Consider the following 21,862-nt stretch of genomic DNA (forward strand, 5'->3'; position numbering starts at 1 on the left):
GGGACAGGCCTGAAGGTCAGATTGGAGGAGCTGTTTGGGGAGGTGTCTGCGGAGAATAGAGCTGAGGAAGAGGGCCCAGGGCAGCTGGCCTTGTCTCTTGCTGGTAACAAAGTTTTATTTCATTGAAAACAATAAATAATCTATAAATAGAATAGGGTAAGAGGAGGAAAGTGAGGTGAGATTGAACAGGGTGGAAAGCATTGGATTCTGGGCTGGGCAGTGGACAGGCAGAGGGAACCTTCGCCTCCCTGCATTTCATTTGGGTGGGAGGGGGGCTCCTTCCAACCTCTCTGTAGCTTCTCTGATTCCCCTGCCCAGAGTAGAAGGGGGCTGTGAGAGGCTTGCCAACCTTGGGGCAGAAGTTCAGACTGCCCCATACAAGGCAAACACAAAGCATCGGGATCAATAAATAACGCCACCTGCCAACCTGGGGGGCCTGCACTAGCGGGGGTGAGGCCCAGGAAACCATCACCGGCTCCTGGTTTCAACAACAGCAGGGCCCAAGGGAGGATGCGCACCCTCACCCTTGCTGAGACTCCGGAGAGACTGGGTCTGGGAAGCCTCGGGCCTTCTCAGCCAGCAGCTGGTAGAAGGGTTTGGGGGTCTCCCAGTCCTCGTCCTCACTGCTGGAGCTGTCCTGCTTCACGATCCGGTTGTGCTGGCGGCTGAACCTGCGCGCCTTGGTGCTGGGGGAGAGGTGGCAGGATGGGTGGGTTTCCTCCATCTCACCTCTGCCCCACCCCCGGTGCTCTGAGCTCGGTAGTGACCAGGGCCTGGGCTGGGGATGGCCAGGGCTTTATTCGGCTCCACCAGGAAAGCGCTAGCTCCTTGAAGACCTGTTAAGATCTGCGCACACGCTTGTTTTTCCGGAGAGGGGTGCAACTGAGGACTGGGCAGGTGGCAGCAATTTGAAGTTGGTGGAGAAGAGGGGTTTCAGGAGGGAGGGGGTGTCGAGACGGGGAGAGGAGGAGGCCAAGCGACAGGGCGTTAAGACAGTTTCCTGCTCTGAGAAACTCCCTAAAGCAGAGAGCACAAAGGAAGTTCAGGGCCAAGAGGATCCAAATCGAGAATTCAGCTATTTGCCCTTCTAAGTTCCAGGCAGGCGTGGAGCACCCCTCTGCTTTTGTTCCCCCAACTCTTCCATAAACTTTGGAGACACCCAGATCTCCCATCTGAGGAGACTCCCACCCTGTTTCCAACATCATGAAGCTCAAGGCTCTTAATGATTTTCAGAGGAGCAGGGAGGGCCCTAGCGTCCACCACCCATGCCTCTGGGCAGGGGCTTCTCACCAGTATGGTTTTCGCTCCTGCAGGGTCATCACCCGCCAGAGTTGGGCCAGCTCCTTGGTGGCGGCCGTGGATGCGGTCCCAGGGCAGGCTCTGTGGCAGGAGCGGGGAGGAGGTAAGGAGGTGCCTGCAGCCCTGCCTGGCTTGGGCAAAGGGCCAACCATACAAGGGGCCCTGGCCCTCCCAGAGCCTTGACTTTCTCATCTGAGAACTCAGATCTTCCCATGTTGCCCAGAAAGGCTTCCCTTTCGTGCCTCCTGGAACGGAGGTGACAGAGGAGGGAGCTGGACTAAAGGGTGGCTGGAGAGGGGCCACCCGATGTTCTAGGGTCTGTGTCTGCGGCTCAGATAGGAGCACCAGCTCTTCCCCACTGAGGCTCGAGGGGCCTCCCCCACTCCCAGCTTCAGGCTGGCAATGATTGTTCAGGGTTGGGCGCTTGACAGATCCCATCAAGTTCAGCTTCAAGAACTTCTGCTTGAAACCTTAGAAATGAAGAGCTGTCTTCCCGTTGGGTTGCTGGGGTAGGAGACAGGACATGAGCCTGAAGCTCCTAGGTAGGGGTGAGCCCGCTCCCGACCCGGCCCAGCAGGGATGGAGCTTGAAGCCAAGAGGAACACAGAGTCCAGAAGGGGGTGAAGATCCAAGAGCATCACAGGAGTCTTAGGACCAGCCACGGCTGAAGGTGGAGCCTCTTTTTTCAGATTATAGTAATTAATTAATTATATTAATCAGCTATATCAATTATATAAGTTAATATTAGCCAATTAATTTCCTTTTTTTCATAAGTCTGAGGCGGGTTTCACTGCCTACAACGCACGGGGCCAAGGGAGGCGGGTGCAAGCGTGGTGGGGGAGCGTATCAGCAGCAGAGGGCGGCCTAGCCCTGGGAGTGGATGGACAGTGAGGCAGGGCCCCTTTCAGGGTCGAAGAGGATGCCCACTCACCGGATGTACTGCTTCCGGTTCATCCTGCAGAACATGATGAAGCCGTTGACACACTTCTTCTTCATCTGGGGGGTGCCAGGGGCTTTTTTGCTCTCCTTGGACTTGGGGGGACGCCGGCTGGCCCGGCCCTTCCTGGCCTTCCTCCCGGCCATGGGCAGGGGCGAGACCCGCCGGGTAGGGGTCCACGTGTAGTCCCCGTCGTCACTGGAGGACTGCAGGCCCTCGAGGTCAGCCTGAGTGTCCTGGTGGGGAGCATAGAGAGGTGAGGGGGCCGAAGGTGAGGGCCGGCAGGAGACCTGGACTGACCCGGCCAATGGCTGTCCGTCTCCCTCACCTCCTGCTGCCTCCACACCAAGTCTGTGTCCATGTCCTCCGAGCCGGGGCTGGACGGCACCTTGCTGTTTTCACTCAGCGAGAGGTAGCAGTGGTCCAGTGAGACCGAGGACTGGCCCAGGTCGTGGGAGTCAGGGGGGTCTTTGGGGATCTCAGGGGGCGTGTCCTGGGGCATGAAGGAGAAAGATGGGAGGAGAGGGACAGAGGTGGGCAGTGGTGTCCCTTCATGGCCCCCACCCGTGGCTTTCCTGGGATGTCACATGAGCATCGGAAACAGCTCAGGTTCAAAACAGCCTCATCTGGACACCACCTCACAAGTTCAAGCAAAGGTTCCCCAGTTCCCACAGCGGGTCAGGGAAGAGGTGGACTGGGGGCTTCTGCCTCCTATTCCAGGGCACTCCCTCTCAATTCCCCTGTGAGGGAGCTGGCACACCCTAGGCAAGTTTTAACTCTTCTAAGCGTCAGTTTCATCCACGATGGTGCCACCACACATCCCCTGCCAGGCCAGGCCAGTGTTTATAAGAGCTCCACTAAGGGTGTCTATCTTTGTTTCTACTGTGAAATCAGCTACTCGTTGAGGCAGGGCCACCTTCCCACACATGGAGGGAGAATCATTTGGGGACTAGAGCCAGGCTGCACCTCTTGTCAGTTGGAGGCTGAACTGCTGGAGCAAACGGTGCTGTGGAGGTCAGCTCTGGGGCCTGAGAGGGAGGCTCTTTTGAACCAAGGATCCCAGAGGTCACCTGCTGTTTTCAGTTTCCTCACTGGTTAAATGGGGCGCAAGAGAGCCTGCCTCACAGAGCAGCCCTAAGATTATGTGGGGTTTTTCTGGGCACCTGGCAGCTTTTAGCTTTTATTCTTTACAGGTGGTTTACTCCAAGGGCCCAGCACAGAGCAGGGCGTCTGGTGGCCAGCAGATAGGTTAGGGCAAAGATAGAAGGGTGAGTCTCTGGAAGGACCAGGAGAAGCATGATGGACAGACAGCTGAGTTGAGGGGTAGGGGTGACAGAAGGGTCAAGAGGACGGATGAGTGAATCGGCGGGTGGGAAGAAGGACGGACGGGTGTGTGGACAGGTGTGTGGGCAGACACCTACCTTCTTCTGTGGTTCCTTGAGGATGCAGGCAGAAGGTGAGGGTGCAGAATCTAACAGTATTTCCTCAAAGAGAGCTGTCGGGGACATAGAGGGAGACCAGAAGGGTGGCTGGGACAGAAACGCCTCTCCTGGGGCACCGGGCTGCTGTCCTGCCATCCCCATAGCTGGAGTGCCCTTCGCTGGCTTTGAGCTTTGGGATCTTCTGCCCAAGTCCAAGTCCAGCTCACAGTCCAGCTCCTGTGGGGGACCTCCAGAGTAGGTCCCTACTATATGGTCCTGGAGCCTTCCTTCCCCACACCAGGCTAGCCTGGAACAACTCCTCACCAGGCTGTGGGCTCCAGGGATGGGATGGGATTTGTCCTGGGAGGATTCACCCCTGGGTATCCAGTACTGCCCAGCAAAAGGCTACATACTTAGTGGGCATCACTGTGGGTTTTTTCCTTCTCAGTGAACCAAACCTCAGGTCCAGCCCTGGGTGCTCACCTTGGGTCAGGTATTCATTGCCGTCCTCCAAGATCTGTTCGGACAGCAGTTTCCCTGGGGAGCTGAAGAGGGAGGGGCTGAGCCCTAGGATCTCCTGCAGGGGGTCTGTCTCTATCCCGTTGGTAATCTGGGAAGGCCCCAAGGCCAGTGGGCTCTCTGAAAAGGAAATGTCAGGCTTGAGGGTGTGTCAGGTGTTGCCCTCTCCCAGAATACAGCGGCTGGCTTTGAGGAGATGGTGCCCCATACTGGGGAAAGGTGACTCTGTCAGTTCCTCAATGTGAGTGCTTAGAAGAGGAAGTTAAGAGGCGCGGTGCCTGGATTCATGGTGGTGGTGGTGGTGGTGGTTTAGTCCCTAAGTCGTGTCCGGCTCTTTGCGACCCCATGGACTGTAGCCTGCCAGGCTCCTCTGTCCATGGGATTTTCCAGGCAAGAATACTGGAACAGGTTGCCCATTTCCTTCTCAAGGGGAATCTTCCCAACACAGGGATCAAACCCACCTCTCCTGCTTGGCAGGCATGTTCTTTCCCACTGAGCCACCAGGGAAGCCCAGAATTATGTTAGGGATGGCATATATATACATATATATGTATGTATATGATGTTGTGCTAGATCCAATAGACTGATATGAGCTAGCTGGAGCTCTGCGTTAAGAAAGATTCGGAAGCAGTTTCTGGGATCAAGAGAAAGTTAGGATTGATTAGCAACGTCCGCCGTGGCAACCGATGGCTGGGGACAGCGAGTGCACTGTGTCCATGCCTAGTGGACACCCGTCCCTCTCCCGCTTCCCTGGCCATCCTCAGAAAGAAGGTACCAAGAAGGCCCCACACCCGCCTACAAGGGGGAGAGACAGAGCTTCAGTCACCTTGGGGGCTGCCCTCTGCAGTCCAGGCGGGAATCCAAGGGTCAGCATTTGGGGACTCCTTGCCCACCTCCTCGCCAGAATCATAGAACACCAGCTTCTGCCTGCAAGAGGTGGAATTCACAAGGCAGACCTGGAGCCCTGGCTGGAAATGCTGTGGCACACAGAGCGAGCCCTTCCCCTCTGGGTGTCCCAGTGTTGCCCACTGTGGAGTTAAGACGCGGATGGCTCTGTGTCCGCCGCTGGGGGGGTGCTGGGGGCAGAAACCTTAGTCAGCTGAGGTGCCTGCCCTTAGGGAGCTTCAGGGCTTGTGAGGAGAGGCCAGCTGTCATCAGAGCTGATGACACAGGGTGCAGATCTGTGAGGGGGGTTTGAGGAGGAAGAGAGAAGGCGGGCAGGGCAAGACAGAGAACCATGCTGAGCTAGAAGGATAGGTAGAAGGATGGGTAGTTCCTTCCAGGTAGACGAGGGGAACAGGCTTCCACGAAGAGGGAACCAAGGATGAGAAGCCCCGGGGGGACACAGGTGGGGCTCCTTCCAAAATGGTGAATATTTAGTGATAAGGATTAAGAGTCACGGGGGAGGGCCTGGCAAGATAAGTTGGGGCAAGAGAGGGTCTCAAATGCAAATTAAGATATCTGGGCTCTACCCAATAAGAGGGAGCAGCCTAAAGCCAAAACCCGACATGATCAAGGACTCTGTTAAAAAAGCCACACGGGTGACTGGTGTTGACAGGTTAGAAGGATAGGACAGGAGGCCAGGGAGGGGCTGCAGCCCTGGTCAGCACACAGGAAGCAGGGCTTTCCCTTGGGCTCCCAATGCCTGGTGCAAAGCTAGGCCCTCAGAGGTGGTCACCCCGGATACCAGCAGAGGGTGGAAATTGACCCCATTTCTCCCCAGGTCTTAGCCATTCCCCTGGAACATGTCAGCTCCCCAATTCATATCCCCTGGGCTTCCCTTACCTGGGACCGGGCTGGGTCTTGTTGAGAAAATGGATCATCTCGACCCCTTGCTGGGCCTCAAAAGCAGGATAAGACCCCAAATCCTGAGTATCATCTTTGACACAGCAGCCTACGGGGGCAAGTTGGGATGGTCAGTCCTGTGACTGGGCCAGATGCCAGGGCTCACAGGGACACAGATGGAGAGGTGCTGGGGTCTCCCACAGCCTTCTGCCTCCTCCCACTCCAGCCAAAACCTCAGGCTAGGGGCGGGGACTCCGAATGTGGTTTGAAAGTGAAGGTGTTAGTAGCTCAGTCGTGTCCAACTCTTTGTGACCCCATGGACTGTAGCCCACAAGGCTTCTCTGTCTATGGAATTCTCCAGGCAGGAATACTGGAGTGGGTTGCCATTCCCTCCTCCAGAGGATCTTCCCAATCTAGGGATCAAACTCTCCTGCATTGCAGGTAGATTCTTTACCATCTGAGCCACAGGGTACCCTGAATCACTCCCAGGTTTCTGGAATCCTACATCTCTATTAGAAGCTCTGCTGCTGCTGCTGCTGCTAAGTCACTTCAGTCGTGTCCAACTCTGTGCGACCCCATAGACGGCAGCCCACCAGGCTCCCCCGTCCCTGGGATTCTCCAGGCAAGAATACTGGAGTGGGTCGCCATTTCCTTCTCCAATGCATGAAAGGGAAAAGTGAAAGTGAAGTCGCTCAGTCGCGTCCGACTCTTAGCGACCCATGGACTGCAGCCCACCAGACTCCTCCATCCATAAGATTTTCCAGGCAAGAGTACTGGAGTGGGGTGCCATTGCCTTCTCCGATTAGAAGCTCTAAAGAAGATAAAATATTTAAGTGCAATAATGATGATGAAGATGATGGTAGCAAACAAGTGTATAGTACTTACCATGCCAGCACAGTTTTAATCATTTTACATACTACTCAGCACCCCTTTGCCAAAGGATATGGTTATTATAATAGCCATTTGAAAGTGAAAGTGAAGTCGCTCAGTCGTATCCGACTCTGCGACCCCACAGACTGTAGCCTACCAGGCTCCTCTGTCCATGGGATTTTCCAGGCAAGAATACTGGAGTGGGTTGCCATTTCCTTCTCCAGGGGATCTTCCCCACCCAGGGATTGAAACCGGGTCTCCCGCATTGTAGGCAGACGCTTTACTGTCTGAGCCACCAGAAGTCCAATGCCCATTTATAGTTCAGTAAATGGAGGCACTGAGCTCTAAAGAAACTTGCCCAAGGTCACAAGATTAACAAACGATCTGGAACACCCACCACTCATGGGTGACCCCAGGAAGTGAGCGTATGGGATCACCGGAGTGTCACTAGCACCATGCCCGTGGCCTGGCCCAGAGGATAGGCTCTGGGAGGAAGGGCTGAATGAATGGGCAGAGGAAGAGGATGCCCCGAGGCCTCGCCTTCCAGTCCTGCCTGTGTCTTCTGGGGGTGTCACACCTTTGAAGCTGGCTCACAGGAGCATTTGGCTGGCTGCTTCAAGGAAGGGAGGCTCAGGAGGAGGCCTGGCTCTTGCCCCCAGTTCTGTGAACTGCAGCCCTCGCGTGAGGGCCGCACTGATTCTGTCCCCTGCCTTACACCCACAGCCGAGACTAAAGGGAAGAGCAAACTGGGAAAGAGGCCAAGAGACGGCACCTCTCTTGTCCATGGTCCAATCCCCGGCTCCTAGGACTGTGTCCAGGACGCTGGGAGGCGCCTGATCAGTGGTGTGTAAATGACTGGCCAAGTTAGTGGAGAGGAAAGAGACCAACTTGAGATGTCACAGTGGATGCTGTTCTCAGCCACATCCAGCAATGTCAGCTGGCATCTTCCTCCCTTCCTGTCACCTTGAGATGAGGATGCCTCAGCCCTGGGGAGACTGCAGGAGTCCCAGCATCTTGGAGGGGTGGTGGTCCCCACCACATTTCCTCCTTTCTGGTCTGGAGATGGGGTTTCCAGCTTCTCAGGCTTCTCCAAGGCCAGACAACGACGAGGGTTCTGGGCCCGGGTCTGGCGTTCTGGGAGAGGAGAGAGATGGCATCAGACAGGGCTGGTCGGGGCAGGGGGGACTGTCTCCAGAAGGTGGTTGGGGTTGGGGTGGAGACATTCTGTTCTGGCCCCAGTGACCTGCTTCAAAGCTTTGCCTGGCTGGGTCACTCAGTCCTTCTCAGGTAAGCCCAGATCCTCAATTAAAGATCTAGTCGGATACCCCCTTCCTTTGCCCATGTTAGAATCACTTTGAGAACTCTGAAAAATACTGATGCCCAGGTTCCACCCAGATCACTGAAGCCCAGCGTTCTGGGTGTGAGGCACAGGCAGGGAAAGCATCCCAGTGATTCAGATGTGCAGCCAGGGCTGGAAATCATTGATTAGGTCCGACTCCCCCTCCACTTTTTTTTAAAGCTAGGTCATGTGGCATGCAGGATATTAGTTCCTCAACCAGGGATTGAACCAGTTCCCTCTGAATTGAAAGTGGAATCTTAACCTCTGGAACACCAGGGAAGTCCCCCAACTCCCTTTTTAAAGACATGGAAAATGGGGCTCAAAAAGGGGAAGAGACAGGTAGTGAGTCAGTAGCATGGCTGAGGTGGGACTTGGGACCCTCGCCTCCCACACAGGGGTCCTTCCATCACCCATGCGCCCTGCTGCCCCAGCCCAGGGATGGATGACAGGACAGAGGGATGATAAATGCTGACAGTGATTCCATTTGCTGGGCACTGGCCACATGCCCCGCCACTTAAGCACTGCTGAGAGGTGTGCATGTGGGCTCCTAATCCTGAGGCCCACCCTGTGGCAGGCACTCCAATATCCAGACCAGGAAACGGAGGCTCAGAGGATGAGAGTGACACCCCCCACCCCGACCCCAGGCCTCAGAGCTAGGAAGAGGAGGGCACCAGGAGTTGAACCGAGGCATATCTGAATCTAGAGCCTGGTCCAGGCTCAGGACTGCTGACTTGCCCTCCCTGGAGTGGTGACGAGCCTGGAGAAGGAGCCAGAATTCCTGTGGGACTCCTGCTTCCTGTTTTACTGCAGGCTTGTACCTGACGCTCGGGTAGGCTTTTTCTTCCGAGGTTTCTGGCATGCTCCCCAAAGACGGGACTTCTGAGAGTGTGGGGAGCTGGATGGGGTGGAGAGTCTCTGCTTTGGGGGGCCTGCAGCAGGGTTCCAATCCAACCCTGCAGAGGATGGAGAAGGAGGCAGGTCAGATGGCTTCACCCTCGTCCAGCCTGAGTCCTGCCTGTGGACAATGCTTCCCACTGGACGGTGGGGAGGGAGGCTGCTGCAGTCCCCAGATAAACTTTGTAAAAGTGGAAACTGAGGTCCTGGGAGGAGATGGGACTTGTCTGAAGTTCCACAGCCAGGTGGCAGTACAGGTGAAAACTCAGGTATCTGCAGGTCCATTCTGGGCCTTGGCCCAGACAGAAGACTGACTCAGTGCTTCCCAAATGCTTACCCGTCTTCCCCTCCCAAACCAATTCCTCTTCCTACCTCCTCAAGATGGTGGGTGGCCCGCAGCCTCTTCCCGAGGCCTCACAATTCTTCCTTGTGAACATCTCCCAAATTGACCCTCTTCAGCCCACACTCTCAGCCATGGTGCTGCATCTGCTTGCGGTCTCCTGCCCAGGTCCCTCCTAGAAGTGTCCCCGCTGGTCTCCCTGACTCCAGTTTCTTACTTAATGACCCCCACAGTAGATGTCAGGGACCTCTTCCTAAACAGCCACTCTGACTGTGGTTTTCCTCTGGCTTACAGTCCTTCAGTCGTTTTCATCCTCTCTATCTCCCTCCCGAGCCAGGCTCTCGAGGCCCTTCAGAATCTCATCTCTGCCTCATCTCCTACCCTTCTTGCCAGGGTATTTCTCACACCAGTAACAACACCACCCAGCGCACACAATGTGGGACGACTGGCATGTTCCGGGCACTGTGTGACAACACTCCTTGAGTGTATTAACTCATTTAATTCTCACAACAAACATAAAGGAAGTACTCTTACTGGTCCATTTTGCAGATGAGGGAACTGAGGCACAGAGCAGTTTAGGTCATGAGACGGATGTGTCTGAGTCAGGACCTGGCTCTGGAGTCTGTGCACGTCATCTGGGTGCTGCACAGCCCCTCCAGTCACACCTGATGACCTGCCTGTCCCCACGCCTTCCATTTGTGTCTTCTTGTGCCTGCGGGCTCCTGCTCACATTGTTTCTTGTTTGCCTGGCATGGTCCCCGCTGTCCTTGAAGGCCTGCTCCAAGGGCCCTCCCCTGACAGGCTTCCCAAGACGCACTCCTCTGGGGTCACAGCATCTTGGACCCACGCCAGGCTATGAGATCCAGGAGGATGGGAACCATTTAGGTCACTTCAGTGTCCCCTACAGCCTGGACATAGCAGGCACTGGGAACGTCGGCTGAGCTTACTTACCCTCGAGTTCGCCATGCCCATGGTTGGCGTGGAGTTGGAGCAAGGCCTTGGTCACATTGATGCTGCTCTGTAGGTAGTGAATGTACTGCAGGATGTGCAAGAGAACCTCCTTCTGCTCCCAAAAGAAAGACAGGGTTGAGCAGGCACTCAAGATCACATGAGGCTGCTGGGGACCAGGGACAGTCAGGCTCCAGGACCCCTGCGGCCCCACCCCAGCAATCCACCCACCATGGGCAGAGAGGTTCCTGTTGTGCTCTTCAGTCCTCACCGTGGCCCAGGGAGCCAACGGTTACAGCTCTGAAGACAAGCCCAGAGCGCTGAAGGGATCGCTGGGTTACAGAGAGGGCGTGGCCGAGCAGGGGTGTGAAGCTAGGCCTGCCTGCCTCCCAGTGCGGTTTTGGGGGCACATACTGGAGAAGGCAATGGCACCCCACTCCAGTACTCTTGCTTGGAAAATCCCAAGGACAGAGGAGCCTGGTAGGCTGCAGTCCATGGGGTTGCGAAGAGTCGTACACGACCGCGCGACTTCATTTCCACTTTTCACTTTCATGCATTGGAGAAGGAAATGGCAACCCACTCCAGTGGGAGTTGCCTGGAGAATCCCAGGGATGGGGGAGCCTGGTGGGCTGCCGTCTATGGGGTCACACAGAGTTGGACACGACTGAAGCGACTCAGCATCAGCAGCTGCTGGGCTTCTTGTCCCTGGCCCTTAGGCATGTGCACAGTCCCCCTCTCCTCCCTGGCTTCTTTCTTTGAGCCTCAGCACAGCGTTCCCCGCCATCCAGAAGCTTTTCTGACCTCCTGACCCCGCACCTAGGCTGCTCAGATGTCCCTCCTCAGCACTCCTGTGACACCCTGGGCCTGTTTCCACCAAGGCACTTGCCACACTGTTTTATAATTATCCGTTGATATGTCATTCTCTCCCATTGACCTTGAACCCGTTGAGAGTAAGAGAATGTAGCTGATGGATTTCTGGATCCTAAGCACATAGAACGGAGAGGTGACGAAGCCAGTTATCACTGAAGGAATGACTCTTCCCCCATAGCACCAGCAGGCATCCCCCATCCAGCCACTAAGTCGAAGCTGATTTGACACTGGAGATACTAAGCTAAAAAAGATACCAGCCACTAAGCCACAAAAAGGGTGAGCTACACAAACTTTTTTTTGCCTTCACAGAACTTACAATACAGGGAGGGCAACAGACCTTAATAAACTCATAATTCATATAAAATTATTGACTGTGTGATAAGCATTAGGAATAAAAGAGCATGATACAATTAGACTTGGGTATCCAAAAAGGTCTGTCTGAAGTGGCAGCATTGAAACTGAATAGTGGGGACTTCCCTGGCGGTCCAGTGGTTAACACTTTGTGCTTCCATTGCAGGGGGCTCAAGTTCAATCCCTGGTTGGGGAATTAAGATGCTATATGCCATGCGGTGTGGCCAAAAAATTAAAAATATTGAAATTAAAAAAAATAAACCGAAGAGTGTAAAGAGTTAGCCTGGTAAGGAGGTGAGGAAAGAATACCTATAACTATTTTTTTTTTTTGGATTGAAATAGATCCGTAGAATAACAACAAAACTGTCAGCAGTAATGTTCCAAACCCCAAATCAGGAAACATGGTCTCGGGAGTGGGGAATTAATTGAGAGACTGGGACTGACATATACACACTGCTATATATAAAATAGATAACTAACAAGGGAACTTAGCACCAGGAACTCTGCTTAATACTCTGTAATGACCTATATGGGAAAAGAATCTAAAAAAGAGTGGATATATGTATATGTATGACTGATTCACTTTGCTACACAGCAGAAACCAACATAACACTGTAAATCAACTATACTCCAATAAAAATTAATTTAAAAAGAGGAAGCATGGTCTCAAGAGGGACATACGTGAAACTTTTCCATAAAATATAATACAGATAGTCACTAAACATATTTAATCTGATTCATGGGAAAAAAACAGTCACTCAGTAGTGTCTGACTCTTTTCAAGTCCATGGATTGTAGCCCACCAGGCTCCTTTGCCCATGGATTTCTCCAGGCAAGAATATTGGAGTGGGTAGCCATTTCCTTCTCTAGGGAATCTTCCTGACCGAGGGATTGAACACAGGTCTCTTGCACTGCAGGTGGATTCTTTACCATCTGAGCCACCAGGGAACCTGATACGCAGAGGGAGTTATAATTTACTTAAGGATTAATGGCTATTGATGCTTGGCTTCCCAGGTGGCTCAGTGGTAAAGAATCCACCTGCCAATGCGGGTTCAATCCCTGGATCAGGAAGATTCCCTGGAGAAGGAAATGGCAACCCACTCCAGTATTCTTGCCTGAAGGAAATCCCAGGGACAGAGGAGCTTGGCAGCCTATAGTACATGGGATCGAAAAGAATCAGACACTGCTTAGCAACCGAGCACGCACACCACACAATGTAACACAGCCCAAAGACTATTAGCTTAGACCTGGCTCCAACCTGCCACTTACTGGCTGTGCACTGGGAGCAGGTCATTTTATCTCCTTAGAGCCTCAGTTTTCTCATCTGTGCAATGGGCACAAGGATATTCATTCAGGCTCAGAGAAGTATCATTAGGACGAAATAAATTTGAGTGTGTGAAAGTGCCCAGCATAGAGCCTGATACATTCGTTGACTAATAAATGCTTAGTTGATGATTAAGACTGAGGACTGACTGGGATGAAGGCCTTATGTAGAGCAGGAGGCCCAGGACTTAATTTAAGGGAGGATGAAAATGGGAAAGGAGTGGGATCCTTAAGACAGCTGAGGGAATTCCCTGGCAGTCCCGTGGTTAGGACTTTGTGCTTTCACTGCTGAGGGCCCAGGTTCAGTCCCTGGATAGAGAACTAAGATCTGGAAAGCTGCACAGTGCAGCCACGAGAAGAGGGGGGACAGTGGGCTGAGACCTGGGGAGGATTCTACCAAGGGAATGTGGTCCTCTGCTCATGATGAAATGCTGCTGCCTGTACCCTGACTTGACTGTCATTCCTCCAGCGCAGGGACTGTGTCTCAGCCATCTCCACCCTCCCTGCCAAGAGCTATAAGAGCCCATGCACACCAAATTCTCCAGTGGGCAAGAGGGCAAAATTTCTCAGCTATTTTTGAGCACTGTGGTGGCCTGTATAATGCCTCCCCAAAAGGTGTCCATGGCCTGGTCCCCGGAACCTGTGCATGTGTTGCCTTATATGACAAAGGAGCCTTTGCAGACGTGATTAAGGATCTTGAGATAGGGAGATGATTCTTGATTCTAGCTTATCTGAGTGTGCCCAATGCAATCACAAGCATCCTTATAAGCGGGAGGCAGGAGGGCCAAAGGCAGAGAGGGTAAACTGTTGACAAAAGCAGAGATAGAGGAGAGACCAGAAGCTGTTATGCTTCTGGCTTTGAAAAGGTCATGAACCAAGGACCATAAGTGGCCTCTAGAAACTGGCAAGGCTTCCCCAGTGTCTCAGGGGTAAAGAACTTGCCTGCAATGCAAGAGACTCAGGAGACTTGGGTTCAATCCCTGGGTCAGGAAGATCCCCTGGAGGAGGGCATGGCAACCCACTCCCATATTCTTGCCTGGAGAATCCCATGGACAGAGGAGCCTGGCGGGTTACAGTCCATGGGGTTGTAAAGAGTCGGATACGACTGAAGTGACTGAGCTGGCACATGTGCAGAAATTGGCAAAGGGGGAGGAAACAGATGCTCTCCTGGAACCTCTGAGAAGAACCAAATTCGGAAATCATCCCAATGAAGTCACAAAAGAAAGCTGTCAGAAAGGGAACCGACATTTATTCAGGCCCTGTAATGGCTATCATGTTGTTTTGGTCTCACAATATCTCTGAGTAGGAGCAGTTATTTTTCCTTGATTTATAGCTGAGAAATCTGAGACGTGAAAGGCTGATAATCTGAGTGAGCTGCCCAGAGTTCTGCAGGTGTGGAGCTGGAGGGCTCAGATCCAGACTGTCTTGACTCCCAGGGAGATGACCTTGACCTGGTGCCTTGCCTATTTTTTTCCTCTGTCAATTCCTCCCGCCTCCTTTTTTTTTTTTTGTCACCATGCCACGTGGCATGTGGGATCTTCCCTAACCAGGGATCAAACCTGTGCCCCCTGCATTGGGAATGCAGTGTCTCAACCACTGGACCACCAGGGAGGTCCCTTCCCCTGCCTCCTCTGCAGGAAAGAATTCCTCAGACTTCTGGTCATGGGATCACAGACTCCCAGAAATTCCCACTCAGAGCAGGACCCTTGCAATCTCAGTGCTGTCACTGGGTCTGTGTGTCGGTCTAGGTTTCCCAGGACAAGGGAGGTCAGCCCAATTGCTGATATGTTCAGAGCTGCCTCCCAAATTCACCTCGTCTCCTTCAGCCCCTTTACCTTGGTGAGCTTCTTGGTACCAGTCTTCAGGGTCACTGGCAGCATCATTGCCAGCTCTTGCAGTTTGCTGGTGTGGTTTTTCCTCTGCTTCCTGTTTCGGGACAAGAGCCGGTTTTGGTTAGGACATCCAAAATGGAATTTGGTATCTGACACCACCCCTCAATCCACCTGTCTCAGTGTTCCCCATCTCAGAGAAGCTTAGCTCCCCAACCAGGGACTGAACCCTTGCCTCTTGCAGTAGAAGCATACAGTCTTAGCCAGTGGACCCCCAGGGAACTCCCAGTCACCAAATTTTGCCCATTCCTCCTCCAATCCCTTCTCTCCATCTCCTCACCCCTACCCTAGTCCATGTGTTGACATCCTCATAGTTCTCCCAGCCTCCCATCTGGCCTCCTCCAAACCATACTCTTTATACGTCAGGGTGATCATTCTTTCTTCTTCTTTGTAATATTTATTTCACAACACCGGGTCTTAGTGGCAGCACGTGGGATCTTTAATCTCTCATTGAGGCACTTGGGATCTAGTTCCCTAACCAAGGATGGAACCCGGGCCCCTGGCATTGGGTGCACAGAATTTTAGCTACTGGACCACCAGGGAAGTCCCTGGAGTGATCTTTCTGAAACACAAAAATGTCTATGGTTTTCTCATCTGTGCAAAATGAATGAGGATATTCTTTCAGGCGCAGAGGGTTATCCGTAGGACTGAATACCTTAGTTACCTAAGAAGTACTTCAAACCTCTCAATGCCATCCCATTATTAAGAATCAAGTCCTTGATTTTATTAAAAATCAAACCCTTGACATGGCTTATAATGCCCACCCCTCCCCCCACAGCTTGGCCCACCTGATCATTCTGGTCTCATCTCTTACTTCCTTCCATTCTCTCCCATCAACAGCCCCCAACTCCACAGGACAGGTGAGATACCTCTGCTAAGGGGCCCCTGACCATGAGCTCATGCATTTCTCTGATCCCTGCACTAGGCTGAGAGCTGAGTTGGGGGCACCTAGAACAGGGTCTGGCACATTGTGGGAACTCACTGCCTATTTGCTAAATGAACAGATAAATAAGGGCGTGAAAGAAGTTAACTCCTGAGCAGATGCAGAACTTTCAGGATATAATCCCTGAATCCATAATTCATAATATATCCATGTACACACACCTGTACCTCTTTCTCCTGACAGATGGAGACACAAAGATGTTGGCGTCTCTCTCCCAAATTACACACTTCTGGCACTGCTCCTGCTACTCATTTGGGAAAGCCGGAACACCTCGTCTCCACCAATCCTTATCTCATCTTCCTTCAGGGCCTGGTTCAATTGCCATCCACCCCAGGAAGCTTCCCCTGTCTTTCTCCCTGACTGAAAGCAGGATCAAGCCAAACATACTCCATTGATTACACTTGTATCTCTGATTCCTACTCAGACTCACGAACTGATACCCACTCTTTTATTTTTGGCTGTGCTGTGTGGCATGCAGGATCTTAGTTCCCTGACCAGGGATCAAACCCTTACCCCTGCATTGGGAGCGAAGAGTCTTAACCACTGGACTGCCAGGGAAGTCCCTCGATCCCTCCTCTTTGCCAGGTCCTATGCTGGACACTGTGGAAAGGGAGACAAATCGATTCACTGTCCTCAAGGACATGAGGGACCAGTGTGGGAGGCACTCTTATCTCCCCAACCAAACTCTGAAGTTGAAAGAATCATTCTCACTCATTCATTCAGCAATTGCTTATTGAGCCCTTACTGTGTGCCAGGAAGTGTGGTTGGTGACACGGATAAAAGTCTATAAAACAATAACTCTTTCTAGAGCCCACAGTACATCCAGGGATCCATTTATCTAATTGTTCCACAAACAACATAAAATGGCAACTAGGAGCAGAACCAGCTATATAATTTGCTGAGGATAAGATTTTCCTCGTGGTCTAGTGGCTAAGATTCCAAGCTTCCAATGCAGAGGGCTCCGTTTCCATCCCTTGTCAGGGAACCCAGATTCCACATGCCCCAGTTAAAAAGATCCTGGGTGCTGCAACAAAGATCAAGATCCCGCACGCTGCAACTAAGACCCGGCACAGCCAAATTATATATAAATATATAAATAATACATATAAATGTCTGTATTTATATGAATAATACATATAAATGTCTATATTTATATATGAATAACACATATAAATATATATTTTTTATTTGGAGGGAGGAAAAAGGTAACTAGGAATTGCAAAATTTTGGTCTCTCCTGGGCAACAGTCCCGAATAAGTGTGACCCAGGGCTGTGCTCACAGGGGCCTCTGGGAATCGGGCACTCCCTCCCAAAGGGGCTTCTTTCCTTGCTGGATGGTTCTGGTTTCAGACAAGTCTTCCTCACAGTCTCTATGATTTTCACTCACTAATCCCAGCTCTGCCCTCTGATTCTGTGGGGAACAGGTCAGCTCCAGCCACACAGGTCTTTTTCTGTGTGGCTGGAGCTTTTTTCTTTTTCTGTTTCTCTCAACTGCCAAGTTTATTTCTGCCTTGAGGGCCTTTCCCATTCCCACCACCTGGAATGTTCCTTTGCCCTGATGTTTCACATGGCTGATTTCTTGCCATTCAGCCTTTAGCTTAAATGTAACAACCCTGGAAAGGCCTTTCCTGACTACCTGATAAACAGGCACATTCTTTGTCACATCCCCACATCATTTTTTGGCATCCAAAATCTTTCTTTCTCTCTTTTTTCCTTTCTTCTTTCATTTCCTTCTTTCTCCCTTATAAATATAAACACAAGAGCAGGGATTTTTGTCCCTTTTATTTATTGCTATATCCTGGACTGACTTCTCCATTAGGCACAGGTAAGCACAGTGCCTAAGGCTGGTGATAATTTTAGGGGCTCATAAAGTGTTTTCTTTTGAAATCAGAAGAGAAAAAAATTAATATAATTCAACTTGGATTACATTCATCTTTATACCAATGCTGTCATAAATGACAGTTTTTAATGTGTTTTTAATGAAGGAATGAGCTCAAGAAAGCAAAATTGCCTACGGCCCACAAAAGTCATATATGGCCTTGGCTATATTCCTAGCTCCTGGAATAATACCTGGCTCTTAGTAGGTGCTCAACAAAAAATTGTTGAATTAAAGAATGCTATTCTGTCTTATGATTGCCTTTCAGTCTTTGAAATGGCAAATCACTCTAATTCTTGGGTTTCCTTTTCCCTGAGCTAATCAGCCTAAACACTCACTATTCCTTTATTTTACAGGAGCTGGAAGGAGCTTTAATCAAGAGCCAGTCCAAGGGACTTCCCTGGTGGTAAAGACTTTAACTTCCAGTGCAGGAGATGCGGGTTCAATCCCTAGTCAGGGAGCTAAGATCCCACATGTCTTGTGGCCAAAAAACCAAAGGTAAAACAGAAACAATATTGTAACAAATTCAATAAAGACTTTAAAAGTGATCCACATCAAAAAAATCTTTAAAAAAGCCAGTCCAAATTTCTCATATCAGCTATGTGAAATCCAAGACCCAGACCCTAATTTGCTTAACATGTGCAAGAATTTAAGAGCCACCCCAAAATGAGGGAAAGCAAGGGGCAGTCCCAAGAAGCAGTATAACAGTTGGTTATAAACTTCAGCTTTTGAAGCAAATAGATCTGGTTGAAATGCCAGCTCTGCCACTTGCTGTGTGACTTTGGACAAGTGCTTTCATCTCTCCAAACCTGTTTATAATTTATTTATAAAACGGAGCTGGCTGGAAAGTGTGATCTTGTCCAGGTGTTTAGCACCAAGGGCGTGCTCATGAAAGGTTTGTTCAAGATAGAAGGTAGACAGTCATTTGTTGGAACGATTTAGGTATAAGGGATGTTGGAGAGTAGGGTGGAGGTATTGTATTGGATGACTATGGTTGATAAAACTGTCATTTTTGGTTGACCAACATCCAATCCCCATTTTCTGGTAATACTTTCCTTTGGTTTACGATCCCTCCCCCACTCTCAGTCCATGTCGTTCACAGAGTCTGAACCCAACCTCCCCTTCCACTCTTGGCTCTGATGTTGTCTGGGTTGGCTCACCATTTGTGAGGGCAAGAGACCTTTCAGTCACTCCAGGTACACATCCTGCCAACCTGACAAGTCTGGCATAGATTCTCTTTCCAGGATCCATTGACTCTGATTAGCTAAGTCTGGGTTACTACCCAAATTCTGAACCAATTACTTGACTTCTCCCTTCCATTAGGGAGCACTGAAGCAAAGTCTAATCAAGAAGTCAAGGGATTGGTTGAGGATTTGGGTAGTAACACAGGCTTGACCAATCGGAGTCAATGGATCCTGGGGAGAAAATCTCTGCCAGGCTTGTCAGGTTGGCAGAACATGGACCTGGAGGGGCTTAGGAGCCATCTTGCCCTCACAAATGGAGAGCCAACCCAGACAGAGCCAAGACAGGCAGATTTCTGGCCATATCATTTAACCCCTCACTTGGAACCAGCCTAGCCTGATGCCCCAGAATTTTTTGTTTAAAGGATCCAGTAAATCCCCATTTATGCCTTAGCCAGTTTTAGCTAAGTTTCTGTTAATTGCAATTGGGTCTTTATTAATACAATGACTCCACGTCTAAAAAGGGAGGAAAGAGAATGCACTGTTGGTGACCTCTGGAATTCCAGGAAGAATAGGCAAGCAGGAGAGAAATTCTTCATTGTCTTCATGTGCTCCTTCTGAGCACAGTTCCTAAGTAGAGAACCTAAATAAAGCGGATGCTGATTTTTGGAGTTAATAAATGAAGAGACAGGTAGATGAAAAGTCACTGGGGAAGAAAATAAGGGATAAGATGAACTTTGGCTCTCTTCTTTATCCAGATGTTGGAGGAAGGGAGACATCTGATCCAACCCTCATCTGCTGGGAAAACCTCTCTATTAGATTCCTGACACTTGGTAGGGGCTTGATGGCAAAATAAATACATAAATAAAAGAAAGGAAGGAAGGGCATTAAAAAAAATCAGAATGTCAAAACCTGCAAGGGCTTACAGATGATCTTTGCCAACTACCTCAGTTCTCTCATCTTGAAATGGCAGTAATATTTGCACCTACTTCCTCCTGGAGTTGTTGTCAGGATTAACGGGTATACAAACAAAAAGCTTAGCAAAATGCCTGGCAAACTAGTAAATGCTCAGTAAACACTATTGTTATTATCATTCTACCAGAGTGGCTGGAGCTTCAAGGGAGGTGGGCCAGGGGGAGCCCTTACCTGTCACTGGGACTCAGGGAATTGGTTCTGGGCTGTTCAGGAGAACACACACATTTGCTGGAATCCCACATCTGCAAAGAGGGGAAAATAAAGAATTATTAGTGACCTCTGGGATTCCAAGAAGAATGCACAGTATGATAGGCAGCCTCATTTCCCCCTATGGTGCTCCTTTGAGCACTCAACAGATCCCCAAAATTCCTGAGTCCCCATAAACATAGGCCAATAGAACAAATGAAAATGTCCAAAGTCTAAACTGAAGTCCATGAATCTCAAATTGCAAATTTGGGCTTGTAAATAATGATCCAGACCTAAAACTAAAAGCAGCAGATTTCCAAACTTTGATTCAGAGCTTTAATCTTAATAATGAGATGTCAGACTCTGCAGTGGAGAGCAGACCTGAAAACTGTGGCTTAAGATATTTAAACTATGATATTAAGACAGCAACCACATGATTTTAAACATCTAAAATGAGGACCTAGAGCCTAAAAAGGAGACTTTCCCAAACCTAAAAGCCTTAAACTCTAATACTAAGGTATTCTAGACCCCTAAACTGTCAACTTCTGATCTCCAAATATAAGCCCGATACTAATATTAAGAACACAGACCAGAAACCTTAATACTAAGAACCCAAACCCTAAACAAAGAAACCCAAGCTCCCAAAAGCAAACCTCAACCCCCCCAAATTTACCTCAGATCTGAAAACGAAGACCTCTAGACCCTCAAACTGTCACTTCAAACCCCCAAACTGTGCCCCCAAGCCTAAACTGAGATCTCACATCTGAATTCTATCTAAAACCCAAACTCTAAAACTGCAGCCCCATACTCAATGTGGGGGACTCCAGGCCTTAACAGTTCTCAAAGTTCCAAAATGGGACTCCAAACCCTAAATCTCACACCTCATACTCTATATTAAGATTCTAAACCCTAAATCTATATTGAGACTTCAATTCTCCAAAATTAGACCTCAGGCCCCCAAATTATACTCTAGGCTTATAGATTCCCACATTAGTATCTCTGATTCCAACAGGAAAGTTTTCAGTGACAAAACCCCCAAATTTCAGATTTCCCAAAACTAGTTCTATCCAGACACAAATCCCAAGACTACAGGTCCTAACCGGTGACCCCCAAGTCCCCAGCATTATTCAGAGACTTCATACGTCAAACTTGAGCCTGGACCCGGAAACCTAGGCCCTGCCTCAAATCCAAACTCTGGCTCTGCTGCCCAGGTCCCACCTCGCATACAGCCTGGGCACCCAAGGCACACCCGCCCTCCTTCCCCCCGAAACTCCCAGAGTGGCCACGGCCAGGAAGTGCCGTTCCTGAGTGGACCCCAGGCTCTGGGCTGACCGGCAAGCCCCCGAACTATTCCCCTTGGCCTCCAGCATCCGCCTCAAGAGACCCCCCTTCTGGTTTTGCGCCAGCCCCAAACTTGGAAGCCCGATTGAACAGTGTCTCGCGCTGGCCCCCGGAGGCTGGTCGCGTGCGGGAGCCTCACGCTGGCCTTGGCCACCACGTTCCGAGCCCAAGCGTGAGGTGGGCGCAGTCCCCTTTGGCGTGAGGTTTCTGCTTGAGGCCTGAAGAGAAGAGCAAAAGTGAGCGCTTGAGGCTAGGCTACGCCCCCACCAGTTCCTGCCAAGGTGTGCTAGGCACGAGACTGGAGAGGAAACGGCAGGGTACAAATGGCCGTGCGCACGCGCGCCTGGGGAAGGTCCCAGTCTTCCAACACAGCGCGAGCCTGGCTTCGCGCCTCCTGTCAGTCTTTGCCCGTGCGCGCCAAAAGGCCGACCAATCAGGGCTCTCCCATTTCCCGCCTTTTCGGCAGACACCGCCCCTCCTGGCCACGCCCCTAGTCCATTTCAGAGGTCCGAGGCCAAAGGAGCCGAGCGAGGAGGCGGGGTTTCCTCAACTGCCAACTATAAGGAAGCAAGGGAG

General features: G+C 50.9%; 1 protein-coding gene across 1 annotated transcript; it reads right to left on the reverse strand.

Moving 5' to 3' along the window:
* Positions 1-520: 520 nt before the first annotated feature.
* Positions 521-21,736, reverse strand: BHMG1 (basic helix-loop-helix and HMG-box containing 1). The gene is made up of 14 exons (XM_027513636.1): positions 19,931-21,736; positions 15,707-15,732; positions 14,731-14,888; positions 10,356-10,467; positions 8,989-9,123; positions 7,720-7,965; positions 5,962-6,070; positions 5,003-5,103; positions 4,141-4,296; positions 3,658-3,731; positions 2,565-2,729; positions 2,231-2,472; positions 1,291-1,380; positions 521-686 (listed from the first exon to the last, which is right to left on the reverse strand). Exons 1-14 carry the CDS (start codon positions 19,999-20,001, stop codon positions 521-523), a joined length of 1,851 nt encoding a protein of 616 aa, XP_027369437.1. The 5' UTR covers positions 20,002-21,736.
* Positions 21,737-21,862: the final 126 nt, after the last annotated feature.

This window comes from Bos indicus x Bos taurus, chromosome 18, assembly GCF_003369695.1.
Source record: "Bos indicus x Bos taurus breed Angus x Brahman F1 hybrid chromosome 18, Bos_hybrid_MaternalHap_v2.0, whole genome shotgun sequence".
In the NCBI taxonomy this organism is placed as follows: domain Eukaryota; kingdom Metazoa; phylum Chordata; class Mammalia; order Artiodactyla; family Bovidae; genus Bos; species Bos indicus x Bos taurus.